Consider the following 13562-nt stretch of genomic DNA (forward strand, 5'->3'; position numbering starts at 1 on the left):
ATTATATAATATCTAGTTAATACTCAATGCGGCTGCTGCAATGCAAAAATATCTCAATAAAACTAAATTATTATAAATTTTACTGGAATCTAGCTGATTTTACCTAAAAATATGTTATTAATGCATTAATTTCACAGGTGTACACCACGTTGTATGAGTAATCTGCTTCACGTTAAATAATTATAAATTGTTCAATAAACAATTTGAGCATTTTTTACTTTACTTCTCAAACTTATTTAGCTTATGACTAACATTTAGTTTGCATTTCGCGTTTTAGTTTTTAGAATTACACATGAAGTAAAAGAACGTTGCTCGTTTCGCACGCTATCACCACGCGACAAACGCTTAACGCTGCCTTTGGTGTAGTCTATCAGATACATTGTTTTACGTCTTACTTGCTTTTACTTGGCTTTCAAACCAACCAATTGAATTTCCACAACACGCTCTTATATAATTTTGGCTTTTATAAAATAAAAGCATAAAGTGCAAACAAAACGGTAAGAGCGTGTGCCACAAATTCATATGCCACAAATTCAAATTTACAGCTGAAAATTCGTTGCTTGCGATTGCCTGGCAGCCGCTTTCGACTGTTTGACGAAACGTAGCGGCGACGGACGACTGCCACTGCGGTCGCTACGCATCGACTCATCCTCCAATTCAGCTTCAGCCGATGTGGTGCTACCACCACTGCCGCCGCCACCGCCAATGCAGCAGAAACGATTTTGCGCCAAGCGTATGCTACGTGTTAGATCGATAGTGTCGCTCTGTTGGCGCAACTCGATTTCGGCAACACGCTCCATATGCTTCCACTGACGTACGGCCAATACGAATGCGTCTGTGACATTGCTGGCCGCTTTCGAGGAAGTCTCAATCAAACTCGTAATGCCATTGTCCTGGCACCATTGCTCCACCTCTTCGTAGTTCACCTGGCGATACTTTGCGGCCATGTCGAGCTGTTTGTCGTATTTTCAAACGAAAGCATTGTTATTGATGTGAAATGTATGTATGTGATTTACTTACCTTATTGCCAACAACAATGAAGGGAAACTTATCCGCCTTTACATCGGCATAGTTGAGGAACTCACTACGCCATTGCTTCAGTCCGCGAAAACTGTCGCGATCATCGACGGCATAGCACAGCATACACACATCGGAGCCGCGATAGAAGGGTGTGCGTAGCGCGCGGAAACGCTCCTGGCCAGCGGTGTCCCAGATCTTGAAGATATGAAGTGAAGAAATATTTTTTATGAAAGAATGTGTGTCGAAAATCGTAAATTCAATCGAAGTGGGTTTAAACGTAAACTTATCTCTGCATTATTTGTTGAAATGATCCCAATGTGTTTTCTTTGAATTTTGCAAAATGAATTTTATGAGTTGCTTGTTGTTTGTTGTGCTTTGGGTTTAATTAAATTGCTCCTTAAACTTAATAAAGTGGAATTATAATGAAATCAATTAATCACAATGCACTTTTTTCATTCACACGCGCACATATATTTATAAGTAAACGAATATTTACACAATAGCTAACCAATTAGATAACCTATTAATTAATTCATAAGAAATTTCTAAATAACTTCTTAATGATATTTAACTTGAGAATAAAATGCAGCGCAGATGTCAGCAATAAATTAAATTCTGTTCGGATAGCATGATTCTTAAACATCGTGAAAATATAATAATTATATATGATCAAATTTAACCCGGACTGGTTAATTTTCTTTGATTGGTAAAACGTTTTTTGTTTGATCTCTATTCTAATGAGCGTATATTTGGCAGCTGTTTGTTTACCACACGAAAGGTTAGGTTAAGAGGTCTACCCTTACAGTTCTCTTACTTAGACAGTTTAGAACGCAGGTCCATTGTGGTACCTAAAACTCCTACATTAAGGAATATATAAACCTTCACAAATCGACAAAGCGCTTTGAGCCTATCACTCATTTCTTAAATCAGCTAATGTCAGTTTCGGTTATGTGTTCTAGTTTGCAGACGGTAAGATTGTCGAGTTGCTTCATCTTCGATCATGCAAAAACTGAGCAATGTAAGTAAGTCTCCTTGCTCCATACAATTTTGACAAGTTACGTCCGAAAAGATTTTTAGCCTTACAGCATGAATGCCGGGATGGGATATATAGCGAGAGTTGAAGAGGGAAACGACACGCATTTGAAGACAAAAAAGAGAAAGGATAATTTGAGCTACAGATCTGAAGAAAAAGGGAGGGGGTATAATAACCGGGCCCTTGGTTCTGCTTCCTTCAGATTGGACAAAGAAGCGAAGCAATGGGTCTAGTAGTGAACGAGGATTAGACAAAATAAAGGAAGAGGAAGACCTCCACTCCGTTGGAGAAATCAAGTGTAGAAATACCTGGCTACACTTGGTGTCTATCGCTGTTGTTAACTCGGCTATAACTGGGTAAGTGGTGTCTACGCTAGTAAAGAAGAATAATCAGGAATGCCTATTGGATAATGTCCAGTAAGAACTGCGACGTTTGCGCAAAATGAACTTAAAATGTAATTAAGTAAGGACCAATTAGTTTATTAGATCTCCTGCGTTCTACTTTGAGCCAAGAAGACCTCGCAGTTGTACAAAAACTAAGCGCACGAGAGGTTCAATGGTCCAGTAATAGAACGCAAAATGACAACAGAGATCCAACTCGCGGCAAGGGTGCCTCCTCTGGTTAGTTCGTTGGCTTTGCAGTTGTCAGCGATTCCACCATGACCGGGCACCCAAACTAGTCTGATGATGAAGTAGCTTGTCGTTATTTCTAGTGAGGACAGACACTCCTTGACTAACTTCGAACCCATAGTTCTCGAATTCAGCAATAGTATTGCTGTTCTGCTATCACTATGGAGATTAAGGAGATAGCAGAGGAACTCAAACTTTTGGATCGACGCAATACATTTTGGTTAATATTTGGGGTATGAAGCGTGTCAATGTTAGACTACAACCAAAATACCACTTCTGCTAAAGCACCTCGAGAAAAGGTCGGAAAATTCATTGAACACATCACGAGCCGTGAAAATACCATCGAAACTGTCGAATGATTTAGTGAAAGGCGTTTCAAAAAAAAAAAGGCGAAACCAAAATCCGTTGAAGACACTGAAGGCCATCCTAGCCGAATCTTTTAAGAAGTGTATAGAAAATTGTATTATATTAACTACCTCTTTGAATGAAGCGTCAGTTAAATTTTGAGCTTTCCTCTAATCCAGTTATGGAGATCTGGATATTCGCCACAACAACCACAAACTTTGGCCGGACGTTGCACGATCAAAATATTGCTTTTAAGTTGCAGTACACTCACACTTTTCACTACCACTTTCTCACTTTTCGAACCCCTCCTTGATATCAAACAAATGCCATGCAATTATCGGGAATTGATTTAAATGAAAATATACATAAAAGTGAATCTTTAGGATACGCTGGTTCGGTACCTATGACTTCATAACAGGAACTATTTCGATAGTTGGACATTATATTCCTTAACAGGTAGAATACCGCTGACAAAATAGCCAGGGTTCAGTAATTAATCGAGTTCGAATTTTCTCCGATCAAGGGCTGCCAATTGGCTAGTACTCTTCGAAATTATTATAGCTATGTTTTCTGCAAATACAACAATAGCAACCCGGTTTATTCGTATAGATCTACATAATATTTAGAGTACATAACAAAAATTCAGGTAGTGATGCAACGGAGAACGTGGTTAGAAAATTCCTTTTCTACTTTTAACTTTGCCAAAACCAAAACAAATATAGGAATGTTTTATTCAAATAAATGTTGCAGACAGTCCAAGTCGGTCATACTTGATCGATTTATGTAAAATAACAACCAATCATCATAATTATTCTGTTTCTACGAATAACCGAAACTGATTTAAAATTTCAACGGACAAAGCCCTTCGCTTGACAAATAAACTTTCAGATATCCTAATCATTTCCAATCGCCTAAGATTTCTAAATTGAAAAATCGTGCAAGGCTACACTGAGGCAATTTGTATCCTATTCGGAGAGAATAGATTCTTAGAGTCAGAACTGGTAATTTGCAAAAGAGGCTATTGGTTCAAAAAAACACACATACGAGAGAAGAGTCTTAAATGATCAGAGAGCTAAGTATAGGTATGACTCAAAAGGAATGATTTTATATGTTATCCACACCACAACTATGCTATAGTAACGGTGGAAACTGTCGGTAATTTACAGAGTGCATGAATTTTCTACAGAAAACTAAAGTAATGGGAAATTGCTGATACAATTTTATGCACAGACTTATTTATGCATGCTTATCTACATTTTAAATTCTTATATTATATATGTATGTGTGTATATGAGTCGTGGGTATCCCCCATTTAATTTTTTTATACTCTGGCAACATGTAGCTACAGAGTATACTAGTTTTGTTCACCTAAAGGTGGGATGTATTTTTAGGTGAAGTAATGGAGACCAGTTTAAGTCCTTGGCGATACCAGATGAAGTTCACTTGCTAAGTCCAAAAGGGTATAGTCAACGTTTAGGATGCCTGCGCTTGAGGCAAATTTCAACAGATTCTCTAGCCTCACTATCGATACCTCTTCCAATGTATCATATCGTGGAGACCCCAGATGCTTACAGCACAAGAGCACAAGAGATGTTCCATTGCTTCCCTGGTGCCTTGCTCTAGATATTTCCTGCTGTCTTCTAGATCTGTTAGTCTCATTTTGCGGGCGTGTGTCGCCACCAGACAGTGACAAAAGTTAGTATTACGATCAAGTTCTTACAGGTCTTTCTATCGAGTGCCAGCAAATCCGATCTACCGTTTTGCACATGACTTTTGCAGTTTTGCAGCTCGTTCCACCGGGTTTTTACTTTTTTGTTTACCATGCTTCTTTCCAGAACGTCGAATAGACAATGGGTTTCTCAATGTTTACCACATTTTCGGATGTTAGCCGTACCCCATTCTTGACAATCTCGTTCAATATTTAATTGCCCTCGATGCCTTTGTGGTCTGGCACACAGTAGAAGGAAAATTGCTGACTTCTTTCAACACTTTCACGAGAAGAGACGGGGCGAGTTGAAATTCAGACTGTCTGTAAGTAAAGTAAAGACAGTCTGTGGGTCTGTCCGTAGAAGCAGAAACTTGAGTAAAATTTAAGATATCTTGAAACTTGGTAGGCGCCTTCCTTGGAAAAAAGAATCTATTAACCGGAAACTTATAATAACCAAAACTAAGCACTAAATTTAGATATAAAACTTTAATTTGTCACAGAGATCGCAGTAGCACAGTCACCTGTGGGGAAAAAATTAAAAATTGAGCTGGGGTCCACAATGGATGATGGGCGTGGCACCGGCCACTTTTAGATGAAATCTCATATCTCGAAACCTACACAAACGATTTCAACCAAATTTGGTACGTGACATTTTTCTGATATTTTTATATTACAGTGTGAAATTGAACGAAATCGGACTTCAAACTTTCGGGTGACTTTATACCGCATATGTATATCGGTCAATATGTGAGTTATCTCAATGCAAATTAGAGCGCGTGCTTTACTCAGAACACTATTTCTTTGTGCCTAAAATGGATAAAATTCGGCGAAAACTTGACTTAGCTCCCATATGACTAATAGCAGGATTTTCGAACATGTGGCTGAGAGCGTATTTTTCTCATAACGGTGCATCTTTCTGCTTAGAATAAATAAAATCGGATGAAAACTTGCCCTTTGTCGTTATAACCAACAAACAAAAAAAAAAAAAGTTTAATAAACATACTGGAGTAATTATATTTATTATAGGCGAATCATGATTCAATAATTAGGCATACAATTTGGAAAGAATGTACACATTAAACAATAAAATCGTTCATAGTAATTAAGAAATGATTTTGTAATCGAAATAGCAAAGGCATGACAACTTTTGTGTATAAATAGAAACGAAAATCGCCGGCAAAAATCAAATGTAACTAATCGATTTACATAAATATGTATGTATTTACAAGCAATGTGCAATTGTACTATATACTATATACATTTTTATCGTATATAGAACTTGATGCCGGTATTGTAAGCTAGATCGTCGACATTTGTTGATCGGATATGGTGAATAATGAAGCATTTAAGACATAAAAGGCAACGGCACGACGAACTAATGTGTCGAGCTTTGATTTCGTTGCTTCGTTGCTGCGTTGGTTTTCTAGTACATACTCGTACATATAACTATTAAATTTCCCAGGCAATGAAGCACGTAAAAATGATTAACAACCAAAGCGACAAGTGAGTGTTTTATTGCATATTAATAGTTGCAGCTACTGATTGATGAGTTCGCAAATTTTTATACAGTCAAACTTCCATATAGCGAACATAAAGAGGACAAAAAAAAAACTTGGTTTTATAGAAAAATCGTAATATATGTAGAATTGTTTAAAAAGGTTTCGTTTTTGCAGAAAAATTTGTTTCTGTCATCAAGTGCGCACCCTCAATATAGTCACCTGAATGCAACAGGACGCAGATGGAGAAGAAGATGCAGACAAATCGGAACAACACACTACTGAGTATCTGAAGTCACCGCTTGATACTTCTGTTGCTGTGGACACCTTATGACATGACGATACCGGAGATCCGATTGTTAAATCAACATAAGCGGACGAAATGGATAGAGCACCTGAAGTCCCGCAATCTCTCCACCGGTTTGAGTAAGCTTTGGTCTACTGTAAAAGCTTTGTCTAACCCGAAAAGGCATGATGACCGAATTCAAATTCAATTCGCCATTCACTGCTCGCAAGTCACAGTGAAGCTATCAACAATTTCACTGACTCTCTTCCAGTGAATGGCGTTCTTGGAGTCAAATCACCACCTATTGCAGGCGAAGAGCCCGAGTTGCCGCGAGAAACACGAGTGACCCTTTCGCAGCTTCATTCTGGATATTGTAGCAGGTTTAACTCCGAGGTCCAGATTAGACCTCGACATATTCAACATATGTCTTGCGTGTAATGTGTCTCCGCATGACATTGTCTACCTTTTTGCATGCCCCGACAACTTCACTCATCTGAGATCCTTTTCCCTTTGGTCCGACTCCGTCGAAATAGCAAGTTTCCTGGGCCTCCCATTAGATGATGTCAACGACAACTTGAATAATTCTCACCACTTTAACGGGAATTAGATAACTCCGTTAAAAGAACAACAACAACCACTAATATGTTACTTTTCTCCAAAAGTTTCTAGATCCTCGATATTTTTGGGCATCGATAACTCCCATTTATCCAGAATAGACCCTGACAACGATACTTATGTTCTGTATAGGAAGAGTACCCATTATACTAACCCCTCTTTTTGATTTCGTACACGACAGTCGTGTATACATACCCGAATCGGCCAGGACTTTTTTTCGGCCAAAGACTGTCAACTCGGCAGAGTTCTGCCGGTATAAAAACAACGTTTGATTTTTGACCCCCCAAACAGGTCTTACGTAATGGCTTCTTGGTCCATTAACTGTAGTTTGGAAGTCTCATGAGGGATATTATACTCTTGATCTGATCGCACGTTTTGATTTTCCAATAACAACTAATTTAAAATTCTACGACCTTGTCAGATTAAAAGACATTGTGAAAAATATACATTTCTTGATTCCGAAACCCGTTACAGCATTAACGTTCCCATCACAAATAGGAGAAGCTCTATTTCCAATTCAAACGGATTAACGTAACCGGAACAGTCTTAGAATTATGATCGTTCAAAGACTATCACGCTAGCARCAACAACAAAACTGTTGGCAAATAATTTATACTTTATGCCACAACAACAATAGCAACAGAAGCTTAGCCAATCATTGAACATATTTGTAGCGTGTTTGTTCCTGGTGATTTTACTTAATTGAGTCTCAGTCGTTTTAAGAAAAATGACATTAAAAAATTGTAACTTATTCCCGTATAGTTAAGTTTTTATGACGAAAAACGTAAAACTATAATTTCCCCCACATTGTCACAAGCAAAATTCCAGCTTTTTCCATTAGGTAAAGGAAAAATTTAGGAAAAGAATTAAATTAAACAATAATAAAATAAGGATTCTAAATAAAGTATATGTTCTAAAAAGAATATTTAGTGCATACACTCATCACTCTATAAAAAATAAACTAATCTAATAACTTTTCACCGTTCGCACATTCCGCAGTATGGTCTAGGGAAGCGGATCAATGACCGTCAACTCGGCAGCATTCCTGCAAATTAATTCAGGTGCTACCACAACAACAGCAAACATTTCTCATCTCTAAGTCAATAAGACATTTAATAAAACGCAGAAGATTTTGATGATAATCTGCCGGGAAGAAAGCAACATAATGAGCTGATAACGCTACAAGTAGCAACAAGCGAAACCGCAGTTCGCAAGCGTCGCAAACCGACGACAGCAGTCTTAATTTACTCATATATAAATACCTCCATAAATACATGTATGCCATATTTGAGGTGCGCATTGATACAACGGATTATAATTAGCATCAGAGACGTCATACTTTTATCGCGAAGTTTTTAAGGTCAATTATTGTGACAGATAAGGAAAAGTAAAACAAAAATATACGAAAGCATGAAAAACTTAACTTTTACTACTTTTACATAAAATATGTAACAAATATACATACATATGTAGTTATTTTGATTTTGATCCGTCAGTTGGTTTGGCGAATGCACACATATGTATAGTGGTCCGATATGAACAGTATATTAAGAGAATGTGGAGCTGCTTGGAACAATAACAAATGCCAAATTTCAGAAAGTTATATTGTCACATAGAAAATTTTTTCATACAAGAACTAGATTTTGATGGTTCAGTTTCTATGGCAGCTATATGAAATTAAGCTCCGATATTGGCGGTTACGACAAATGATCATTGATATATAGTATAGGATTTTCGAATTCTCCTTTTGGATATTACAAACTTAGGGCAAAACTTAATAAATCTTGTTCAGGGCATGACACCAGTAAATAAAGCATCTACATAGTTAGTAAATATGTATTTATGTACATATGTACGTAATAACTTTTTTATGCGGAAGGACCATTACGTCGAATGAAAGTAAAAAATCACTATACTAAACACTAATTAATTACTTATTATAAGCTTTAATATTTAAAAACCGGTATATGTATTGTAAATTATGGAACTATTAAACCACCTGACCAACAGAAAGCATTCAATTGCGATTTTCTCAACGCAAAACCTTAACACATCTAGTATACTTGTAGCAAATAAATGTGAAAAACAAAATGCATTGAAAAGCTGAGAGCAACATTCATAAGTATAATTTAAAAGGACAGATAACTAATCACATACAAGTCTCATAACTGTAAAATCGCAGAAAGCAGAATATACTGTTTATAACACTTGAATATTTGTATAATTATCACCTTGATTGTATACATGTTTTCTATTTACTACTTTATCTTAAATTCAAATTGTATAAACAAAGGTAGATCTTTGTTTACAAAACTCTTGCTCACAGTTAAAAAAAAATATACACATGTGTACGAAACACAATCATATTAGCGTATATTATAACGAAAAACAGAAAAAATAATTTTGTCTAAGCAAAAGTTAGCAATATTTCGCTATAAACACTCATTCATATTATATGTATATTATTTTGCCGATCCTCACACCCCATCAGTTTAGTGAAGCTACTTATACTCATTCATCCATAAATATACATATACTGTATGTAGTAGGTATACATTTAAAAAAGTAGCGGCATAGATAGGCCTTTGACTTTCATTTGTCGCTCAATGCCATAGGATTTCCTGTTGAATGCAGTGTATGCTCATTTAATAATTCACATAATTATAAATAAATAAAAAAAAAGCCTACCCGTTCTAGGTTTTTAATTCCGAATCAAGCATTTTTCCCCAACTTGTTTGATATCCTTCATGCATTGTATGACATTTGCTCCACTTACCTGTAATGTGTATTTCTCGCCATCCACATCGATGTTTTTATTCATGAACTCAACGCCAATTGTGTGAAAGTTGTTTTCGTCGTAACGATTCGAGACAAAGCGATTCATCAGACAGGATTTGCCTACGCCACCATCTCCCAGTATGACAACTTTCAGGAGTATGGTTTTGTTTGGTGGACGCATATTCGTCATTGTGCTAACTTTGTAATATTATCTGTTGTTATAACGATTACGTTAAATCACTGGTTATGTGTAGTTAGCACTGGTTGTCGTTTGATATATATATATTTTTTGTTTTTTACTAAAACCGTTGTAATGCTTTACATAAATGCACTAACGAACAAGTAGTTTCCAATTATAACTAATTTGTTGTTGCTGGTGTTCCACCTGACTGCTCACGACAGCTTACGATACACTGAACATACACCAATTATTTTGTTGCATTTCTTGCTTGCCTTTATATACAGTATACCAACTTTTATTATTGTATTTGCACCGTTTCTCAACTCAGTTTTATTTAAAATAATTACACAAATTTCTATTAAAATTAAATTTAATTAAAAATCTCCACCTGTGTATTCCAGCGCCAGTTAGCAAATAAACCAGCTGTAGAATTTCAGTTAAACGAAAAGGTCTCCACTTGTTGTAGTTGATGCTTTTGTTGTGGGTTGTTTTCCAATTGGAGAAATAATACCCAGCTGTTCGCATAGGGTTGCAAAGTCTGAAATTTTTTTTTGTTTATTCAATGATGAGTCAGCAATAAACAAATAGTATATTTTTAAACCAGTAAGAATGTATTACTACTTTTTTCCTTTATATTTTTTGTAACTTACAATATTTTACGTTTAATTAAAGTTTACATTCGTTACTTCAATTAAACTTATTTGTAATGGTAACCCTTTCCTTCTCTGCTTATACGCTGTGCATACATATGATTTTCCCAAATAGACAATCACCGTTGGTTCATGTCGTTGCTATACTTTGCATATTCATACATGTTGAGTAGGCAGTTATTTACAGCAAATTTATAAAAAACCAGGTCATTATACAACAGTTTTTCGTTAAATATGTTATAAATAAATACATACATGCATCTCCTAAATAGAAATTTGTATTCCTGCATACACACCACCTGTGGCCATCGAATGGGATCCATATAGGGTTTTGTAGAAAAGTACCTGCCGCATACAACACTGCGCTGTTAGTATTTAATTTTGCTAAACGTTCAGTGTTGTCGGTGTTGTCAGTGTTGTTTTTGTGACAGCTGAAAGAGGTTGATTATTTAATATTCGTTGGTTGACTGTGTTTTTGCGTTGGCGGTGTTTTCTGCAAGTGGATTTTTTATAAATCAGAAAAGCAAAGAATTTATTGCGTGCAAGTTGCGAAAATTACAATACTTCTTTGAGTAATTGCTTCTTTTTATTACACACATTCGTTGTAATAATAAATGAAATGCATTTTGTATGAATTCGTAAGTAGCATAAAATAAACTTGTGTACAAATTTACAAGTTTATGGTTGAATGAAAATGTGCGCGTATTGTTGTAATTGTAAAATGTAATGAAAACAAAAATTAGTGAATTATTACGAGTTTTACGTTGGCTGTGCAGTAGCAGTCGGTGGTTGCTATACGGCGATGTACAAGCAAGCAGCGTATGCAATTGCAGTCGACGTCGAGCGCGTTGCACCAGCTGAAGTTATTGTTTGTTAAATATACTTCGCAAAAACAAAATGAGCGTGTGTGCTACTTCTCACTGAAAAATTTAAAAGAGGAAATCTTGCGAAAAATGTACATAAATGCGTACGTATGTATGTATGTGCAAACAATTTCAGGTGTGCTAATAGTGAAATATATCTACATGTTTGATTCAAAATATACGACATAGTAATAAATTATTAATAAGTGTGTGGCTGAATCAAAGTTAATGTGCTGGTATATACATATAGCGCAAAAAGATAACATGGAATTTTGAACTATTTATTGCGAAGTTGATAGATTAGTGTGCAAATATTCCCTCGGGAATGAGCCAACACGAAATTCTGCCTACACAGCAGCAACAACAATAAGAAAACACAAAATCCAAGCAGAAGCAAAAAAAGTCCTGAATAGGTGTTGTTAGTTGGTGGCGGTGGTGAAATCTACGCGCAGCGCTGTAGTGAAGTAAAAAAAAATACAAGAAGTGCGCTAGCAGCGAGCAGTCAACGTGCGGCGAAAAAGCAAAAATAAAAAAGTAGTTGAAGGTTATTTAAAATATTCTGCTTTTATTGCTGTATACATTCCTACCCCTTCCCATACTGCGCAGGCGAACAAAACTAAAAAAAAAAAAAAAAAAACAAGTATTAAGAACAGTGGAAAGCAAAGAAGTGCAGAACCAGAGTATACAAATGTATAGTTGTTGTTTGTTCTTTATTTCATATTTCATTGTGCCCACTCAATGCAGTGTAAACAAAAAATCAAGTGTCATCCGCCAAGCGCCAAGTTTTGTACGAATCAACAACAATAACGTAGTGTTAYAGTAGCAAAAGCAAATCAGTGCCACTTTAACTGGTCGGGCATGTGTGCAAGTGAGTGCGCTATAGTGTGCATTAAAAAGTGGAAAGTAACGTTGCGTTTTGTGTGTTTTTAGCGGAGAGTGATTCCAATAAGAAATAACGACAGTATTCGCACAGCAGACGCAAAAGCAAGCATTTATGTAGTGAATAATCAGAAATTTCTGCAATATATTACCAATTAATGTGCAGTGATATTCCCGTATAATATTTAACGCAATTTTTTTATAAAGAAAATTATTAAACAAAAGTGTAATTACAAAGAATTTAACGCACACAAGTGTATGTTAGAATAGCACAAAACGTCGCAGCAGCAGCAGCAGCAACGAACCCACGTATGTGCAAGTGCAAGTGAGAGCAAAAGAGAGAGCTTGTGTACGAAGCAATACTAGTTTCAGCATAGGCAGTTGCAGAGAGCAAACGTGAGCAGCGTGTTCTGCAGGTTGCTGCAGCGTGTGTAAAGCAGAGAAGTACGTAGCAAAGCGTTGGACGATTGGAAAAAATGTAAAGCGAAGCATTGCAAATGTCAATAAACTCTACAAAGGTAAGCAACACAACTACAAAAACAAAATAAAAAGTACACGCACACATGCATTGTTTAAGCAAGTGTATGTGTACGTATGGGTGTATGGTTGGAGCATGCAACCAACATGCAATGCCTGCCTACAACAACTGTAATGACAACAATAAAAAGCATTAAAGGTGCAACGCTGTTGCAACGTTGCCAGTAGTTTTATGGTACAGGTTACGTATGGTGGGGAGTGAGAAAAAACACATGAAATCCTGTTGGTTGTTAAAATTTAAATCAGCCATTGGAACTGACTGTGTGTGTTAACAATTTGTGTTCTATTTTGTGATTGTTTTTTTCGGTTTAGCATTTTTTACGGTTTTGTAGTAAAATTGTAGCGTTAATTAAAGTTTTTGTGTAAATTTTTAATATTCAGGCTAACTGTAATGAAGTCACGGTTGAGTGTTTGTGTTCTTGTTTTTTTTTTTTTTGTTGCATGTTGTATTTTTGAAGGTTGCTAAGCGCAGCGTGAAGTGTGCTTCATTCTTGCAAGGGCTCTATTGTATGCGAACTTTCATACTTACAAACATATGGAAA

At 36.3% G+C, this 13562-nt stretch overlaps 2 protein-coding genes across 2 annotated transcripts in view; one reads left to right on the forward strand and one right to left on the reverse strand.

Moving 5' to 3' along the window:
• Nucleotides 1-21: 21 nt before the first annotated feature.
• LOC108974625 (ras-related protein Rab-9A) lies at nucleotides 22-10514 on the reverse strand. Its single transcript, XM_018942569.1, has 3 exons — nucleotides 9909-10514; nucleotides 1021-1215; nucleotides 22-953 (listed from the first exon to the last, which is right to left on the reverse strand). Exons 1-3 carry the CDS (start codon nucleotides 10098-10100, stop codon nucleotides 540-542), a joined length of 801 nt encoding a protein of 266 aa, XP_018798114.1. The 5' UTR covers nucleotides 10101-10514; the 3' UTR covers nucleotides 22-539.
• Nucleotides 10515-11187: 673 nt separating this feature from the next.
• The window catches only part of LOC108974676 (nuclear hormone receptor FTZ-F1 beta), an 86320-nt gene continuing 83945 nt past the window's right edge, over nucleotides 11188-13562 (forward strand). Inside the window, exon 1 of the mRNA XM_018942663.1 lies at nucleotides 11188-13001. The gene's annotated coding sequence lies outside the window, so the exon portion shown is untranslated. The remainder of the gene's footprint in view (nucleotides 13002-13562) is intronic.

The sequence above is a fragment of the Bactrocera latifrons genome, unplaced genomic scaffold (assembly GCF_001853355.1).
Source record: "Bactrocera latifrons isolate USDA-ARS-PBARC rearing strain unplaced genomic scaffold, ASM185335v1 scaffold_112, whole genome shotgun sequence".
NCBI lineage: Eukaryota > Metazoa > Arthropoda > Insecta > Diptera > Tephritidae > Bactrocera > Bactrocera latifrons.

Excerpts from the sequence above, each read along its gene's own strand:
- LOC108974625 (XM_018942569.1), bottom strand. The coding sequence starts at position 10,100 with ATGACGAATATGCGTCCACCAAACAAAACCATACTCCTGAAAGTTGTC. Across the intron at positions 1,216-9,908 it reads GCGAGAAATACACATTACAG|ATCTGGGACACCGCTGGCCA; the intron begins GTAAGTGGAGCA and ends CATATCTTCAAG. Across the intron at positions 954-1,020 it reads TCATTGTTGTTGGCAATAAG|CTCGACATGGCCGCAAAGTA; the intron begins GTAAGTAAATCA and ends TACGACAAACAG.